The sequence below is a fragment of the Pelophylax lessonae genome, assembly GCF_965119305.1.
Source record: "Pelophylax lessonae genome assembly, chromosome: 5".
In the NCBI taxonomy this organism is placed as follows: Eukaryota; Metazoa; Chordata; class Amphibia; order Anura; family Ranidae; genus Pelophylax; species Pelophylax lessonae.
The window spans coordinates 313898551-313917578 of NC_138772.1; the positions used below are offsets into that span (position 1 = coordinate 313898551).

A 19028-nucleotide genomic window follows, 5' to 3' on the forward strand; every position below is an offset into this window, starting at 1 on the left:
GGATCCAATCGGACTATGCCACGGTCATGACTTATGTCGATCACCAAGGGAACCAAGAGTGCCCTGGCGGCCATAGAAGTGGCCAACATTCTTATTGGGGGAACAGTTGTTCCAGTTCTCTCCGCGATATTTATCACGGAGGTGGACTGGCAGATTATTTCAGCCGTCAGATTCTGGATCAAGAGGAATAGTCTCTTCATCCAGAGGTATTTCACCAGCTGTCCCTTCATTGGGGCACCCCGGATATGGATCTGTTGGTAGGTTGGCTCAACAGGGCTTGCACCCGCGATCCTCTAGCGGACGCAGCAGACGCGCTGAACGGCCTGTAAAGGCAGTATCAGCTACTATATGTCTTCCCCCCTCTCAAATTGCTGCTGAGATTTCTCCGCAGGATAGAGGTGGAGGGAACTCCAGTTATCCTGGAAATTCCGAACTGGCTTCGTCAAGCTGGGTACGCCGACTTGGACAGGCTAGTCGCGGACGCTCCTTGGAGACTTCCTCTCAGGGAGGATCTGCGGTCTCAAGGACCGATCTTCCATCGTGCTTTTCAGTCGCAGGTTTTAATGGCCTGGCTATTGAGACCCAGGTACTGAAGGACAGAGGGTTGTCAGCTTCAGTTATTCCTACTCGAATTAAAACAAGGAAAGCGACTTCCAGCAAAGTCTATTATCGCACATGGAAGACTTATATCGCGTGGTGTGAATCTTTGGAATTTCCCCCACGTACCTATTCGGTGAGCCGAATCTTGGCTTTTCTGCAAAAGGGGGTTGAGCAGAAACTATCCTTGAGCATTATCAAGGGTCAGGTTTCAGCATTAGCAATCTTCTTTCAGAAGCCTTGGGCTACTCATTCCTTGGTGTCCAGGGGGTGCTGCACTTGGCTCCGCCAGTGCGCGCGCCCTTACCGCCCTGGGATCTTAATTTGGTGTTTGTCGGTTCTTCAGAAACCTCCATTTTAAAATATCGGGGAGATTCCCTTGCTTAGGTTATCCCAGAAGGTGGCCTTCTTGGTGGCTATCACTTCTGCACGCAGGGTGTCAGAACTGGCTGCATTATCATGCCATTCCCCATATCTAGTGGTTCATAGGGATAAGGTAGTTCTTCATCCGAAGCCATCCTTTCTTCCTAAGGTGGTTTCAGATTTTCATCTGAATGAAGATATTGTGCTACCTTCCTTGTGTCCTAAGCCCAATCATCCTCAGGAATATGCGTTGCATTCCTTGGATGTGGTTCGGGCAATCAGGGTATACCTGAAGACTACGGAATCGTTCCGTAAGACGGATTCACTTTTTGTGATCGCTGATGGCCCCAGAAAGGGGTTGCCTGCATCTGCCGCGACTATCTCCAAATGGATTAGACAGACGGTGGTACAGGCTTATTCTATTAAGGGTCGGAATCCTCCGTTCCCTGTGGTCCAGGTGGGCAAGGCGGCTACCTGGTCGTCCGTTCATACCTTTACAAAATTTTATAAAGTTGATGTGATGGCATCGGTGGATGCCTCATTTGGCCGCAAGGTTTTGCAGGCCGCAATTTGAGGAGACCGGTGGTCTACCTCGAGGGTTTTTTTCCGTTGGAATTTCAGTTGAGTCTCATCGTGTGATTGATGAGCTTTTAAAACTTCTAGTTGGCACCGGTTGGGCCTTCTAGATTGGATTTTGATTTCCATTTTCCCGCCCCTCATTTGTGGCACTGCTTTGGGACGTCCCGAGTTGATATTAATCGAGAAGGACTACGTCTGTCAATGAGCGACAGAGAAAAATTTATTTTTGTAAAATCTTACCGTAAAATCCTTTTCTCTTAAGCTCATTGACAGACGTAGTACCCTCCCCTCTGTTTTGAGTTGGGTTGGGTTGGGTTAAATTCTCTAAACACTGCTTTGTGACATAACTGATTTGCTGTAGCAGGAAGTGAGAGGATATACCCTCTGGGACTGCCCCTAGGGTGTGGCCAGAACGTTTTCTTTCCTGTCTAGTCCTACTCCTGTAGAGGGCAGTATAACCCGAGTTGATATTAATCAAGGAGGACTACGTCTGTCAATGAGCTTAAGAGAAAAGGATTTTACGGTAAGATTTTACAAAAATCCATTTTTATTGACATGGCTGTTGAAGCCAGGGTCCTAAGGGACAAGGGTGTCTTTGATTCGATCATTCATACCCTGTTGAAGGCTGGGAAAGTAATGTTCATGAAGACTTACAATAGGGCTTGGAAATCTTATTTTTTCCTGGTGTGAGGCTCAGGGTTTTTACCCTTGCAAGTATATCTGGAGTGGATCGGGGATTGGCCTTAAATAAAAACAAGAGTCAAATTTTGGCCTTGGTGACCCTTTTTCAGAGACGGATTGCCTCATACTTTGGTGTGGGCCTTTGTACAAGATGTTATGCCCATTGTTCCACCAGTCAAGACACCGTTGACTCTGGGGGGGGGGGGGGGTAGAAATCTGCATTTGAACCCAGTCAGGATGTTCATTTTTAAATCTTCTTCTTACTTAGAAGTTATTTTATTATTTTATTTATTTTTTGTCGTGATTTTGGTTCACAGAGTTTAGATGGACTGCTTTTTCCTGCAAAGAACTGTTGGTGCTTCACCCTAGTTAGGTGGTTTTACTGCCTCAGACGTCCTTTTTGCCTAAGGTGGTTTCAACCATCACAACCAGGTCTTTGTGTTAACATCCTCCTACCCTAAGCCATGTGTTAACATCCTCCTACCCTAAGCCACAGATGTGGTTTGTGCTATCAGGTGTTACCTGAAGTAGACTGCTGCTATTCGGCAGTCGCATTCCCACTTTGTGATTTCTGAGGGCCCAAAGATGGGTCATGCAGCTTCCAAATCTACCATATCCTGATGGACCCATCAGCCTTTTTCTTTAATGTCTGGCTTAAAAATCTCACTCGTTTTAGCAGGAGTATCTGTGCCTCCTAGACTATTCGTCATTAGGCGTCTGTAGCTCAAGTTTTTAATTCTGCTACCTGCTCTTCTACTCATACTTTTACCATGTGGATGTTGTTCGCTGAGAATGCTACCTTTTTGGTTGGCACGTTTTGCATGAGGATTTAACCTATTCTGGATTAGTTGTTTGCGGCCTGTTGTATTTTTCCATGTTGCCCCCCTCTCGCATCTAGTGCTTTGGGACATCCATATTGTGATCGTAATAAAGATCCTCTATGTCTCAAGATGTAAAATAAAGAAAATGGGATTTTTGGTTTACTTGAAACATTCTTTTCTTGGAGTATTTCACTGGGCAAAGAGATCCCATTGCTCTTCCTTTTATGGTTCATGGCCTGCTACAAAAACTGAAGCCTTGTCTAATGAGGAGGGGGTTAGGAAGGGGTCTTCTGTCTTTGCAACATAACTTTATTTTTATGGATATGAAGATTCTGTGTCCCTTTAATGTGCTAAAAAAAAAAAAAAAAAAAAAAAAAAAAACCTGAATTTTACAGGTAAACCAAAAATCCAGTTTTGTTAAGTTTTATAATGGGATGATCTGTTTTTACTTCAATTAATTGTCCAAATTAGGAAAACAAATATAATATTATACACATTTCTATATATATATATATATATATATATATATATATATATATATATTTTTTTTTTATGAGGTTGCTTTTATAATAACTTTTTTTTTTTTTCTCCCAAATAGACAGATGATTTTAACTGGCTGTGTGGCCTTTGCCAGACATGTTGGACCAACGCGAGTTGAAGCAGAGCTATTACCACAGTGTTGGGAACAGGTTGGATTTCCAGTTGCCATTCATTGAACCCCAAACATCAACTCTGTGTATTCAACCTTCTTTAGTTTCATGTTTTCATATTTTGCTTTTTAGATTTGTCTTGTCCTATCTGGTTCCTTTCTTTCTAAGACCACATAAACATTCTGTGCCAGTCATTAACTGCCAAGTTTACTTGGCAGGTTTTCTATCACGATATTGTTGGGAATTTGGCAGGAACAATATAATTTACTTTAATCTTGTTTGAATAAACATGTTTTGTACGGATATTGATCATTTTGGCATCGGCTTTCTCTCTGTTTTATTACTGCACATTACACACCGTTCTGTATTTCATTGGTTGGTAAGTCATGTTCGTATGCTGTTGGGGTTAAGAGTGCTTGGTGCACTTCAGTCAGATATTAAAGTAGAAGGCTACCCTAACACTAAAATCTGTAAATCTACAGGCATCCACGATCTAAGACTAACTTAATGTAACCCTGTAAAGGAGAAACCATTATACATACCTTTTTTGAAGCCGCTCCAGTCTGGCCACACGCTGAGCTGTCGGCAGTGGGTCTAGAGGACACATCCGCCAACGAAACCCCCATAGTAACTCTATGGGTGATGTCATTTCACAGCCGTTGTCGGCTGTCTCCTCTGCAGAGCTTCCGCCACTGGAGACCGGAGCGACTTCAAAAAAGGTATGTATGCAGATTTCTTCTTTTCAGGGCTAAATAGGTTAGGTTAGTCTTAGATTGTGGATGCTTGTAGATTTACAGATTTTAGTGTTAGGTTGGACTTCTACTTCAAACATAACAAGCATTAAAACTGTAGTCTAGGGTTACCAGTAAGAGTCTGCAAAAATTATTCAAACCATCATATTTCAGTTGCAGAAGATAGGAGGAAAAGCCTTCACTCTTTACTACAGTACTTCCATAGGGCTTAATATATACCCCAGTATTACCTACCCCACGTCTGCACTCTGTCACTGTCACTTGAAGCCCATTTACTGGAACATCCTGTAAATCTGTCAAACATCCATAAATTCATATGTTGGGATAAGCAACGGGAGTGATTTTAAACTCTTTCTAATAGGAACTTTAACCACTTGCTGGCATTCATCTGAAAAAAAGTTTTATACAGGAAAAATGTAGTATTTCCTTATGAAGTAAATTTGGCAAATTGTAAATGAATGCCACATTATGTGATCATGTAGTAGCAAGCGTTTCTACACGTTACCCATGTAGCTTACTCCATAGGGAGCCAGTTGTTGACTCTTTGTTTAGTGATTATTTAGCTACAGCTAGCGATTCCTTGTTAGTGCTAGCTTATTCAGGTGACTTTCAGCGTGTAGGTAAATTGTAGAGATTAAAATCACGCATTTCGTTTAGCCTTTAAAGAGATTAACAGGTATACTGTAGCCCTGTGATCCCTACTGTCATCTAAATACAAGATGCATAAATAATTTCATTTCAAAGCGTTTTGCTTTAACTTGCATACATTACTCAAGATACATTTTAATTCATGGTTGGGTAAATATCCAAAGATCTCAAATGCCCACAATAACTAAGTTTTTTTTTTTTTAGAGTTTTTTTTTTTTTTTTAGAGATTTTTTTTTTAGCCACTTGCCGGTCAGCCGCTGTAGTTATACGGTGGCAGGTTGGCTGTTAGGCAAAACATGTACGTCACTTTGTGTAGCAGTTACTGTGGACACGCGCCGATTGGCTAGAGGGGGGAGCCAATCAGCTGGTCTGGCGGCAGCGATGTCCTCTGGGCACCCGCGATCACTCCACATGGAGACTGAATGGCGATCTGCCAATGTAAACACGACAGATCACTGTTCTGTCAGTGATGAACACAGGGATCCTGTGTTTCTCCTATTTAGGAACACAGGTCTCTGAGTTCATCCAGTGAGCCCATCCCCCATACAGTTAGAAAGCATCCCCATGGCACACATTTAACCCTTTGATCACCCCTAGTGCTAACCCCTTTCCTGCCAGTATTATTAGTACAGTAACCGTGCATATTTTTAGGTCTGATTTACTGTAATAATGTCACTGGTCCCCCCAAAAGTGTCAGGTGTCCGATCTGTCAGCCGCCAAAAAATAGCTGATCGCTGCCATTACTACTAAAAAATAAATAAATAAAAATAACCTAAATCTTTTCCCTAGTTTTTAGACACTATAACTTTTGCGCAACCAATCAATGTACACTTATTGGGATTTTTATACCAAAAAATATGTAGCAGAATATATTTTGGCCTAAAATGATAAACAAAACAAAAAAAAAATGTTATTAATAGATTTTATTTTTTTTTAACTACATTTTTTTATTGGGAATGTTTTATAGTAGAAAGTATAAAAAACGTTTTTTTTTTTTTTTTGTCGCTTATTTTTTGTTTACGGCAAAAAATAAAAAACGCAGAGGTGATCAAATACCACCAAAATAAAGCTCTATTTGTGGGGAAAAAAAGTGCATCAATTTTATTTGGATACAACTGTATCGGAAAAACAAATGGCCTGGTCATTAAGAGGGTAAAACCTTCCCAGTCCTTAAGTGGTTATACAAGTGGGCTCTGGAATTTTTAAACTTTATAGGATCCGCTGGTTGCAATGAATTTGCAACATCTGGTGTGGTTAGAAGCTACACCGTAAACCTGTTTGAAACATTCAATGTCTAGCTTGCAGCTTTGAATCCTACAGCTTCGTGCTTGGCACTATAGGATAAAAACTAAATTACACTTAGGGGTTTCAAATGTATTCCATTTAAGCCTCGGGTAGTTGGAAATCTGATGTCTCATTTTGTAGTAGGCCTTTACTGTCATATGCTCTTCTGGGAAGGAACCCAGTTCCTTTCTTGTTTCTGAGATTAAATATTTGCAGATACTTTGCAAAGATTTTGCACTTCCTCATATTCTATTTGTTCTTTTTTTATCTAGTCCTTGATAAAAGGGAGCTCGTTTTTCTGTCTGTCTTTGTTGGCCTTTGTTTGAACATATGTTTTTTATATGGTCCTCACCTTGCTGTAATTTAACATAAAGTTATATATTTTTTTGCAGTTGCTTTGAAGTAGAACTATAGGCAAAACCTTTTTTTTCCCCTTTTGGATGGAGTAAGGGAGGGTCATAACCCCTATCTGTTTTTTATTTTTTTTCTATCTGTGTCCTATTGGGGAGATTTCCCTTTACCTCCTGTCCCATAGCCATACCAGGAAGTGAGAGAAAATCCCTGCAAAAAAAAAAAAGGGAATCCATTGGGGGCCCCTTGGGTTATCAGAACTAGTGTCACCATTGGAAGATTTCCCCTCTTCCTTTTCTGGGGACAACCTAAAATTTGGGATTTTCTTTTACTTTTAATGCTAATGGAAAACAGGACAAATACAGAGGGTGATTTTCCCTAACGGGGGCACAGAAAACAATAAAAACTGACAGGGCTTTTAATCCATCTGCACTCTGTCCAAAAAAAAAAAAAAAAAGTTGCCTTTTAGTTGTACTTTACGTTAACTTCATAAGCACTAATGCGTGTTGTCTTTCAGATCAATCACAAATACCCAGAAAGAAGGCTTCTTGTGGCAGAGTCATGTGGAGATCTAGCACCATATCTTCCTGTGAGTAAATATGCAGTAATGCACACACATTTATTATATTTGCCTATTTCAAGACATTTGTTTAAAAAAAGCACAGTAGGTCAAGCTTATATGAGGCACATTCCTGGGACAAAATGATGACTCCCCTTCCCCTGTCTGCTTTGTACAGCTCCCCACAGCCGTTTCGTTAAGAGAGAGTCTAAAAGCAAACGCCTTCTGCTGTGTTTATCTTTAGAAAACTCACAATGTTCTATAACAGGGGTCCCCAAACATTCTAAACAAAGGGTCAGTTTACGGTTATTCAGTCTTTAGGGGGGGTCAGACCATGGCCAGTGGGCGTAAACAATGTCCCATCTTAGGTATTAGGGGAATTTTTAGTGCCCTATCATTACTATCAGTGGGGGGAATAGTGTCCCATCGTTGGGTGTCAGTGGGAGGAATAGTGCCCCATCATTGGTGTCAGTAGGAGGAAATAGTACCCCTTTGGTGTCAGTGAGAAGAATAGTGCCCTGTCGTTGGTGTCAGTGGGAGGATTAGTGCCTCTTCATTGGTATCAGTGGGAGGAATTGTAACAAGATATACCTGTGCTCAAATCCCAATAGCTTGTACATGCATATATTCTGCTAGGTGCTAAAAGGGTGTGACCGCATTGTTGACACTAAAAATTACTGGCTGAACCCTCTGCACATGGCTTTTACCCTTTCTAGCAAACTTGCCAGTCCTACTCTACTTGCCCACTACAAATGCTGCTGTGGATGCAATGCCAACCTGGGGCAAACAGACACAACATGGGGGAGAGCTACAAGGTTTAGGTCTGGCCACTGACCTGCAATACAACAAACAAGATGTACAGTACCTGTGCTCAGATCCTAATAGCTTGGTTATGCATATAATCTACCAGGTGCTAAAGGCGTGTGACCCTTTAACACTAAAAATACTGAAGTCCTATACCCTTTCTAGCAAACTTTGTTTCTGGTGTATTGCAGGTCCGTGACTGGACCTAAACCTTGTAGCACTCCCTATTTTGTTTGTTTGCCCCATGTTGGTATTGTATCCACAGTAGCATTTGCGGTGGGAGAGCAGAGTAGAACTGGCTAAAGAGGGATTACGTTGACGCAGTTGGCCAGCTTAAACAAATGTTGCAATATGTGTGAACTAAATATCCCTATTTTTTTATTACAAAGTTTGCTGGAAAGGGTATAACTGTGTGCAGGGGGTTCATCCAGTATTTTTAGTGGGAGGGATAGTGACCCATTGTTATTGGAAGGAATAGTGCCCTATTGTTGGTGTCATTGCATGCATTATTGCCCCGTTGTTGGTTTCAGTGGTAGGAATAATGCCTCAAGGGCTAGATAAGGGCAAGCAAAGGGCCACATTCAGCTCCTAGGCACAGTTTGCAGACCACTGTTTGAGCAACTTACTTTTTGTTGGTATACTCGTTAGTATAACATTTTAGTTTGGCAGAATGATGCAGAAGAAAACATTCCTAAAGCATAAACCAAGGGAAATGGACAGGATTAGAAATATCAAAAAGTTTAATTTTGACTTGTTTGACTGTACATGAAGGCAGTATGTGGTGTATATTGAACCCTGCTCTGCAGTAGTGTATGTAAGCTTTTTTTACTATTTGGTTTTTGTTAAGCGAGTAAAGGGCACAGATGTGTCCCGTCTCCTAAATGTGTTTGCTTATTTTCTTTCAGAAGGAAATCAGGAGCTCTCTTGTGCTGTCCATGTTACAACAAATGTTAATGGAAGACAAAGCAGATATGGTGAGAGAAGCTGTGATCAAAAGCCTTGGCATTATTATGGGGTACATAGATGATCCTGACAAATATCAACAGGTGAGATCACTGTGACTATTCCATACTCAATCCAAGACCTATTTTTTATGTTGGTTAGAGATTGGAGAGTGGAAAGTGTTAGTACTTATCTTGGCCTTTTATTCTGTCTGTGTCCATGTCCTAAAAACACAGCAGATTGTGAGAAGAAATCTACCTAAAATGATGTCGGATATCAGAAGTAATCCGGCTTTTGATGACTGACATCAGCACCGGTTTCTCAGTTTGGGGATTTTCCTTCACCTCTTGTTCTGGTGTCAGTTGTTATGTTTTGGATATCTCCTCTCCTGTCATTAAAATAAAGTGAGGAAGAAATCTCCACAGGTTATACATTTGTAGTACTATTCTGCACACCTACCTCATGAGTAATTAAGGGTAATCGCTAAAGCCAGTATTGGTACTGTTAAAACCATACGCAAATAAATGGCCAGAACTCTGAGGCAGGATCTTCATGTCACCAAAATGATAGTCATGCACATGACATGCTTTCTGAGAAAACACTGAAATTCACTTTTGAGTGCTGCTCTTTTCTTCAGTTCAGCTTCCCAATGGGGGTCACATTAAAAAAAAAATTGACAAAGGTTCAAACCTGGGGTGCTCAAACTTTTGAAGAGTGCGGGCCACTTAAGTGATTTGGTAACCAGTCGCGGGCAATAAGCAAATTAAATGGTTTCGTGTGTATGTATATATAATATATAATATTTTTTTTTTTTTTTTTTTTTTTTTTTTCCATGTCATACTGAAGATTTTATACAACAATCAGGATAATCATTTTCCTGTTTAATCCCAGTCACAAAAATCAAATTTTGTATTAACAAGATCACCACTCACTCACGCTCAGGTGTGACCAGCCAAAAAAGCTCCCAACCAGTGTTGCAGCCTTCATTATGTCAGGGTCTTTGTAGCCATCCCTTGAATTGACAAAAAAGGACTGTGGACAATCTCTAAACAACAAACCAGGAAAGTACATGCCTTAGTAGTGTAATAAACGTCTTTATTAAGCAAAGCTAAAATGATAAAGTGCCCTCACATGCTCCCAGAATGACACCAAGCGCTTCACACAACTGTGAGAATCCACCTTCAGAACCCCTGTATGGACACTACTAGATGTAATCCACTCAGCTAAAGACTCCTCTCCCCATGTGCAGAGTCAGGAGCCAGCTGCAATAATGGTTTGTGTTTGACAGCTGCTGGGATTATGGAGGACTGGCAATCATTCAGTAGAGCTGCGTGCATCCGAAGGAGGCTGTGCGAGTTGCCATAGGTTTGACGTTAGCAGGTCACATCCGATGGCTCCATGGGCCATGTGTTGAGCATGCCATTTCCCAACCATTTACACTCCTATTTAGGCATCGGAGCTGAGACGATATTTATCATGAATATAATTTCATAGTTCTCATCTAAGTGCATTTCATGAGGCATACTGTTAAGTCTGCAACTGCTCAATGGAAATAGCTTCAGGGCTCATGCACACTGGCATTTTTCTGGAGCATCTGGTGCTGTGTTCAGCCACACATGGACTTGAGTGGTTGCACAAGAATGGCGCATGTACTCACACAAGTTGAACGCAGACTGTCTGCGCATGTGCTGATTTAGGCAAGTAGAAGAAAATAACCAGGGGACACTAAAAAAAACAGCCGTTTGCTTACACTGCAAGGAGGAATGCTCTCATGTGCATGAGCACTTAGCACATGTTATATGAAGAAATTTAAATACATGCTGTAATTCTTGACTTTTTTTCTTTTTTTCCTTTCCTGCAACTGATTTAGGGTTTTGAGCTCCTACTAACAGCCTTAGGTGACCCATCAGAAAGGGTGGTGAGTGCCACTCACCAGGTGTTCTTACCAGCCTATGCTGCATGGACTATGGAACTTGGCAATCTTCATTCTCATCTTATTCCCACTCTTCTCAGCAAGATTGAAAAACTCCTCAGGGTATGTTCAGTCTGCAAGTTATGGGAATGTTTTGTTGGGTATGTGGCTATAAATAACAACAGCGTGCACAGACATGCGTCAAGAATAGTTCCCAGGTTCATAGCAACACTCCCACTGCAAAACACAATAAAGGGATACTGCATGTTGTGGTTTCTGCAAATTGCATTTAGTATATTATTTAAGGTGTCTTGAATGCCTGCGGTAAAACTTGCCAGGGTGCTATGGGCATGATCTTTTAAAAGCAAATCTTCAACAGTAAACTGAAACAAATACACCAGTAAATGCTTCAGCCTCTCTTTTTTTTGTATTGGTGACCATTGCCACCAGATCATAAAGTGATTGGAGGGGAAATTTCCCATTGGGAGCACCTATTGCCCTGACAGCTGTCAAAGGTGGAATATCTTTTTACTTTTGGAAGACTTTTATCTCCTGTTATGTGGACAAAAGGTTATTTAAAATGTCCGCAGTGGAAGATTTCAGCAAACCCGCAAAAAAAAAAAAGTTGTGCACTCACTATTCTTCCTATGAAGGGTTCCTACCCCAAAGCATGAATAAAAACTCTTTAACAGTGCATGCACTGACTCAAAGCAGTTACAGTAGGTTGCTTGTGACTAGGGAGTATACATAAATAATACTTTGTGTTTTTTTTTTTTCTCAACATCAGGAAGGAGAACACGGGCTGGACGAACACAAACTGCATATGTATTTATCTGCCTTGCAGTCCCTTATCCCTTCCCTCTTTGCTACCGTATTACAAAACGCCCCATTTACAAGTAAAGCCAAGCTTCAGGGAGAGATACCCCAGATAGAAGGTATGAAGAGGTCATGCTGTCATTTCACATCGCTATTATGAGCTATGTACTTTTTTTTTTTTTTTTTTTTTTTTTTTGCCCTTGAGATGTGTGAGTGTGTGTGTGTGTGTATTAGATTGAGGTTGCAATTGTTGGCAGTCCAAGAGCTATTCCCGTTTGTCTTCCATTTGTCCCTTGTGTCATACCATACATTTAGTGGTTATAAAGCAGTAGTGGTTTATTCACACATACACAAAAAAACTTTGATATGCTTTTTCCAACTTCTATTGCAGTCTGTCTACTTCTCCTTAAAATAGATCTGCTGGCTGTGTGATTTTCCTGCATCTGACTCAGCTGTCCCAACATGTGAGACTGTGTAATATCCTATGCCGCAGAGTGCTACTTTCCTATGATCTTCGTATTTCATTTTATTTCTTCTTTATAGTAGTGTGTATGTCAGGGGTGCGCAACCTTTTTGAAGAGCATGGGCCACTTAAAGTGGAACTGCACTGCATCTGAGCACCACAAAACTAAAAATGCTATTTAATTCATTTTTATTATTCAAAGCAATCTCCCCCATCAATCCATGTCTCAATGCTTTGTTTTCCTGATAAATCATTATGAAAAATACCCCCTAGCATTTCTGGTCATGGCCATTTTGAGTAAGGGCAGATGATTCATGTATCCTTTACTTCCTGGAATCCATCTGCCCTTAGATCAGGCATAGGCGGAGCGAAGAACTCTCCCTTCTCTCCTGAAGAGTCCTGGGATGTATGACATCATTTGCCTAGGCATGGAAACCAGGAAGTAACTGAATAAATGTAACAAAGTTTAAAGCAAGTAAATATACTTTCCTATCTATTTACTAATGCTAGCAGGAGAAGGATTAAAAATAGTCCATGTTGATTGAGAGAGTGAAGTTTCACTTTAAGTGATTTGGTACCTGGTCATGGGCGTCACTGAAATGAAATGGTTCGGAATTTAAAATCTCCATTATGCTTTTCAAAATAAACAAAATCTAAACAAAAGTCAGGATTATCATATCGTACATCACGGGACACAGAGCAGCCAAAATAATTACTATCTGGGTTATACGCCTTCTATAGGTGAATGGACAACCAAAAAGAAAGGGAGTCCCCCTCTATATAACCCCTCCCATACAGGAAGTACCTCAGTGAAAGACTAAAAGGATGGTACCTGAGCCTCAGGTAAAGTGAACAAGGAATTTCCTGTAAAGTGGCCTGCTTGGGCGCTGGAGCCTGAGATCCGCACCCTTGGTAAGACTAACTCCAAAGGGGTTCGGGCAGGGTGCCCTACAGGTGCACGGGAGTGGCCCCAAAAATTGGGGGGACCCGGTCCTTGAAGGTCGACAAGTGACAGAACCCGCCGTGATGGGTGAAGATTGGATTCTAGTTATAGGCCGAATCCTGCGACGAGAATGGTAATTTTGAGGCACTGTTACCATCAAATTCAACAGATAGCGGGTGCCATGTTTTATGTCTCCACTAGAGGCAGTATGTGTATTCAGCTGTGACCTGCCGACCTTTTGATGCTTGGATGCCTTTTCTGCTCTCAGCCCCCTTGATGCTTGGCAGGCAGCGGGACTTTGTACATCCTGCCCACGCATCCAGTTACCCTCTGTGGCTCAGGTTCAGGGAGCACCGTTGGTGGCCATCCCTACGGCGGGAGATCGTGAGCGCAAGTTTAGCCTACTTGCATGCCGCACATGTGCAGTAAGGGGCGGAGGTGGCGTGGCATTTGAGGAGTGTTCCCGACGGTGTGAGCTTCTGTCAGAAGCTGGATGCAACACAGAGTAGCTGCAGCTGGGTGTGTGAGTCACTGTGGGTGGAGGCACTGACCGGTTCTGTTACTGTGGGATAACTGTGCTGTGTCTGATAAGCTGTTACAGCTTGGCACAAGCTTTGAGTAAATTAAAGAGTACCTCAAGTTTTCTTGTCTGGACCAATGGCCTCTCGGAAAAGGAGTGGGGGGGCACAGCGGGAATGGGCACAAGTGTGCCGCCGTCCAGGATCCTTGCCGTTCATCCTCTGTGTTTACCTCCCCTGAGACGCCAGGGGTTACTGGCCAATCTGAGCCATTACGGTTGTCAGGCATAGTAGCCACATCTAGTGCTTTTGTCTCAGCCTACATCACGAAGGAGGATTTGGCATCAGCTTTAGCCGGCCTTGAGGGAAAAATTGCTGGCATGATTGCTTCAGTTTCACAAGGAGGGAGGAAACCTGATAGATCCCCCTCACGTAAAACCGCTCATTTTAGTTCAGGATTGGCCAGAGTATGTGGAAGAAGTAGCTGTAAATGGCTTGAAAGAAGGCCAAGCAGAGGATTCCACTTCTGGGGAGTCAGGGTCTGAGGAGCCATTCTCGGCCCCTCTATCCCAGAGATTAATTCAGTCTCTCACTGAAATGGTCCAGTCTGGCATTACATTTCCTCCCTTAGAGATTTCTGAAGTCTTTTTCCTCATTAGGCTCATTGCACCATCCTCAAAATTCCCAGGCTTTTCCCTTACATCCGCTTTTAGAGCAGATAGTTTATGCTGATTGGGATCATCCTGATAGGACTTTTATTCCTCCCAAAAGGTTTTTCTTTGTTCTATACAATGGAGATAAAATTCACAAGAAAATGGAGTATGCCTACAGTGGATGCTGCTATTTCTTCTGTAAACAGAAATTATACCTGTCCTGTAGATCACGCCCAGGTTTTTAAAGATCCAGCTGATAAGAATTTGGAATCTTTACTAAAAGCTTCCTTTGTTATTGCAGGGTCTGCAATACAACAGGCAGTGGTGACTATAAGAGTTTGTCTATCTTTAAAGACCGTATTTAACAGATGTCTAGGAGTGTTCCTTCTCAGGGAGAGTCTGCTGAAGATTTAGCTGATTTTCCTGGGGCTGTGTGTGTTTGCAGTAGATGCTCTTAAGGACTCTACACAGCAAATGTCACAGTTTGCTCTTCTGTCTGTTCATATGCGCAGAATCTTCTGGCTAAAAAGTTGGTCTGCAGAATCCCCGTGTAAAAAAAATTGCTAGCTGGCTTTTCATTTCATGGGGAGTGCCTATTTGGTGACAATCTGGACAAATAAATCTGAAAGATCCCAGGGGGTGGGGGGGGGGGGGGGGGGGGGAGAGTGCGCTTCTACCAGTTAAAAGGAGAAGTAAACGTCATTCTTTTAAGGTGTCTTAACACATAGGTTCCCAGTACCTCTAAACCCAGGCAGTTTTGACTGCCTCAGCAGAACTAAAGCCAAGCCTTCAGGTCAAGGGCAGAAGAAACCCAGGGCCCAGAGACCTATCAAGCCTTGCTCTAAATCTACCTTGTGAAGGAATGCCCCCACTGAGTCGGTTGAGGGGAAGGCTGATACAGTCCTTTTGTTCATGCTGCCAGGGCCAAGGCAGGCAGCATCTAGGTCTACAATTTCACAGTGGATTCGCCAGGTCATTATCCAGGCATATGGTTTAAAGGGGAAGGTTCCACCTTTTCCAGTAAAGGCACACTCTACCAGAAGAGTAGGTGCTTCTTGGGCAGTTCGCCATCAAGCTTCTATGGCTCTGATTTGCAGGGCCGCTACTTGATCTAAATAAACATCAGGTGGATGTTAGGACCTGGGACGATTCTGCATTTGGCCTCAGCGTGTTGCAGGCAGCTTTGTAGATCTTTTCGGTGTAATGGCAGTTTTTTCGTATTTAGTGTCCCCCCTCCCCTCAAGTGCATTGCTTTGGGATGTCCCAGATAGTAATTATTATGACTGTTCTGTGTCCCGTGATGTACGATAAAGAAAATTGGGTTTTTCCTACAGCCTACCTGTAAAATTCATTTCTTGCAGTCAGTGGCGTACCTAGAGCATTTGGCACCCGGGGCGGATCCTATATCTGGCACCCCCCCCCCCCCCCCCACTTTAAAATGTAAAAACACCCGCAAAAATTTGTAATGTCTCCAAGAATATTTATTGCACAAATTTCCCAGCCCCCCTATCACAGTGCCCTTTGCAGTCTGCCCCCTCCCCCCTGTCTCTCTAATCACAGTTCCCCCTTTTGCACTCTCTGCCTCCCCTGCACAGTCCTACCTTTGGCATAGATAGATAGCTAATACTATTATCAATGTGTTTAAGTGTGAGTAAGAGATTGGAGACATGCTAAAGGAGATATTCAGAGACTGAGGACATGATGCAAGAGATGGTCAGAGACTGAGGACATGATACAAGAGATGGTCAGAGACTGAGGACATGATACAAGAGTTGGTCAGAGACTACGGACCCAATACAAGAGATGGTCAGAGACTGAGGACATGATACAAGAGATGGTCAGAGACTGAGGACATGATACAAGAGTTGGTCAGAGACTACGGACCCAATACAAGAGAAATCCAAGACTGAGGACATGATACAAGAGATGGCCAGAGACTGAGGACATGATACAAGAGTTGGTCAGAGACTACGGACCCAATACAAGAGAAATCCAAGACTGAGGACATGATACAAGAGATGGCCAGAGACTGAGGACATGATATAAGAGTTGGTCAGAGACTACGGACCCAATACAAGAGAAATCCAAGACTGAGGACATGATACTAGAGATGGTCAGAGACTGAGGACATGATACAAGAGTTGGTCAGAGACTACGGACCCAATACAAGAGAAATCCAAGACTGAGGACATGATACTAGAGATGGTCAGAGACTGCAGACAACACACAGGAGATGGTCAGAGACTGAGGACATGATACTAGAGATGGTCAGAGACTGCAGACAACACACAGGAGATGGTCAGAGACTGAGGACACGATACAAGAGATGGTCAGAGACTGAGGACACGATACAAGAGATGGTCAGAGACTGAGGACATGATACAAGAGATGGTCAGAGACTGAGGACATGATACAAGAGATGGTCAGAGACGGAGGACATGATACAGGGGATGGTCACAGACTGTGGACATGATACAAGAGATGGTCAGAGACTGAGGACATGATACAGGAGATGGTCAGAGACTGAGGACATGATACAGGAGATGGTCAGAGACTGAGGACATGATACAGGAGATGGTCAGAGACTGAGGACATGATACAGGAGATGGTCAGAGACTGAGGACATGATACAGGAGATGGTCAGAGACTGAGGACATGATACAGGAGATGGTCAGAGACTGTGGACATGATCCAAGAGATGGTTGGTCAGAGACTGAGGACATGATCCAAGAGATGGTCAGAGACTGAGGACATGATCCAAGAGATGGTCAGAGACTGAGGACATGATCCAAGAGATGGTCAGAGACTGAGGACATGATCCAAGAGATGGTCAGAGACTGAGGACATGATCCAAGAGATGGTCAGAGACTGAGGACATGATCCAAGAGATGGTCAGAGACGGAGGACATGATACAGGGGATGGTCACAGACTGTGGACATGATACAAGAGATGGTCAGAGACTGTGGACATGATACAGGAGATGGTCAGAGACTGAGGACATGATACAGGAGATGGTCAGAGACTGAGGACATGATACAGGAGATGGTCAGAGACTGAGGACATGATACAGGAGATGGTCAGAGACTGAGGACATGATACAGGAGATGGTCAGAGACTGAGGACATGATACAGGAGATGGTCAGAGACTGAGGACATGATACAGGAGATGGTCAGAGACTGTGGACATGATCCAAGAGATGGTTGGTCAGAGACTGAGGACATGATCCAAGAGATGGTCAGAGACTGAGGACATGATCCAAGAGATGGTCAGAGACTGAGGACATGATCCAAGAGATGGTCAGAGACTGAGGACATGATCCAAGAGATGGTCAGAGACTGAGGACATGATCCAAGAGATGGTCAGAGACTGAGGACATGATCCAAGAGATGGTCAGAGACTGAGGACATGATCCAAGAGATGGTCAGAGACTGAGGACATGATCCAAGAGATGGTCAGAGACTGAGGACATGATCCAAGAGATGGTCAGAGACTGAGGACATGATACAGGGGATGGTCAGAGACTGAGGACATGATACAGGGGATGGTCACAGACTGTGGACATGATACAAGAGATGGTCAGAGACTGCAGACATGATAGAAGATAGAGCATTAGGGGGGCCGGAGAGCACAGGGCAAGCAGAGAGCACTGGAGGAGCTGAAGGGCGCGGGGGGGGGGGGGACTGGAGAGAATTAAGAGGGGTTTGAAAAAGCATTGTAGGGGGGTTGGAAGGCGCAGGGGTGGAGAGCACTGGGGGGGGGGACAGGGAAAACCAGGGGGATGGAGAGCATGGGGGGGAACTGGAACTCACTGAGGGGGGAGGCAGGGAGCACAGGGGGGTGGAGAGCACTGGGGGAGCCAGGGAGCATAGGGGGGAGATGAAAAGCACTGCGGGGAGCTGAAGAGCACTGGGGGGCTAAGGAGCGCCGGGGGGGCAAGATAACTGAGGGGTTAAGAGCAGGGGGAGTGTTAAGAGCAGGGGAGTGTTAAGAGCAGGGGAGTGTTAAGAGCAGGGGGGTGTTAAGAGCACTGGGGGGTGTTAAGAGCACTGGGGGGTGTTTAGAGCAGGGGGGGTGTTTATAGCAAGGGGGTGTTTAGAACAAGGGGGTGTTTAGAGCAGGGGGGGTGTTTAGAGCACTGGGAAGTGTTTAGAGCACTGGGGGTGTTTAGAGCAGGGGGGTGTTTAGAGCAAGGGGGTGTTTAGAGCAGGGGGGGTGTTTAGAGTTGGGGGGGGGGGTGTTTAGAAGGGGGGGATGTTTAGAAGGGGGGGATGTTTAGAAGGGGGGGTGTTTAGAGCGGGGGGGTGTTTAGAGCAGGGGGGTGTTTAGAGCAGGGGGGGTGTTTAGAGCAAGGGGGGTGTTTAGAGCAAGGGGGGTGTTTAGAGCAGGGGGGGTGTTTAGAGCAAGGGGGTGTTTAGAGCAGGGGGGTGTTTAGAGCAGGGGGGTGTTTAGAGCACTGGGAAGTGTTTAGAGCACTGGGGGTGTTTAGAGCAGGGGGGGTGTTTAGAGCAGGGGGGGTGTTTAGAGCAGGGGGGTGTTTAGAGCAAGGGGGGTGTTTAGAGCAAGGGGGTGTTTAGAGCAGGGGGGGTGTTTAGAGCACTGGGAAGTGTTTAGAGCACTGGGAAGTGTTTAGAGCAGGGGGGGGGTGTTTAGAGCTGGGGGGGTGTTTAGAAGGGGGGGGGATGTTTAGAAG

General features: G+C 43.8%; 1 protein-coding gene across 7 annotated transcripts in view; it reads left to right on the forward strand.

Annotated features, from left to right (window-relative positions):
• RELCH (RAB11 binding and LisH domain, coiled-coil and HEAT repeat containing) overlaps positions 1-19028 on the forward strand; it is a 241533-nt gene that overhangs the window by 133651 nt on the left and 88854 nt on the right. For all 7 annotated transcript variants that reach the window (XM_082258179.1, XM_082258177.1, XM_082258182.1 and 4 more), the window contains 5 exons: positions 3640-3730; positions 7244-7315; positions 8995-9135; positions 10902-11066; positions 11731-11878. In XM_082258179.1, the coding sequence (XP_082114305.1) occupies positions 3640-3730; positions 7244-7315; positions 8995-9135; positions 10902-11066; positions 11731-11878 (617 nt within the window). The remainder of the gene's footprint in view (positions 1-3639; positions 3731-7243; positions 7316-8994; positions 9136-10901; positions 11067-11730; positions 11879-19028) is intronic.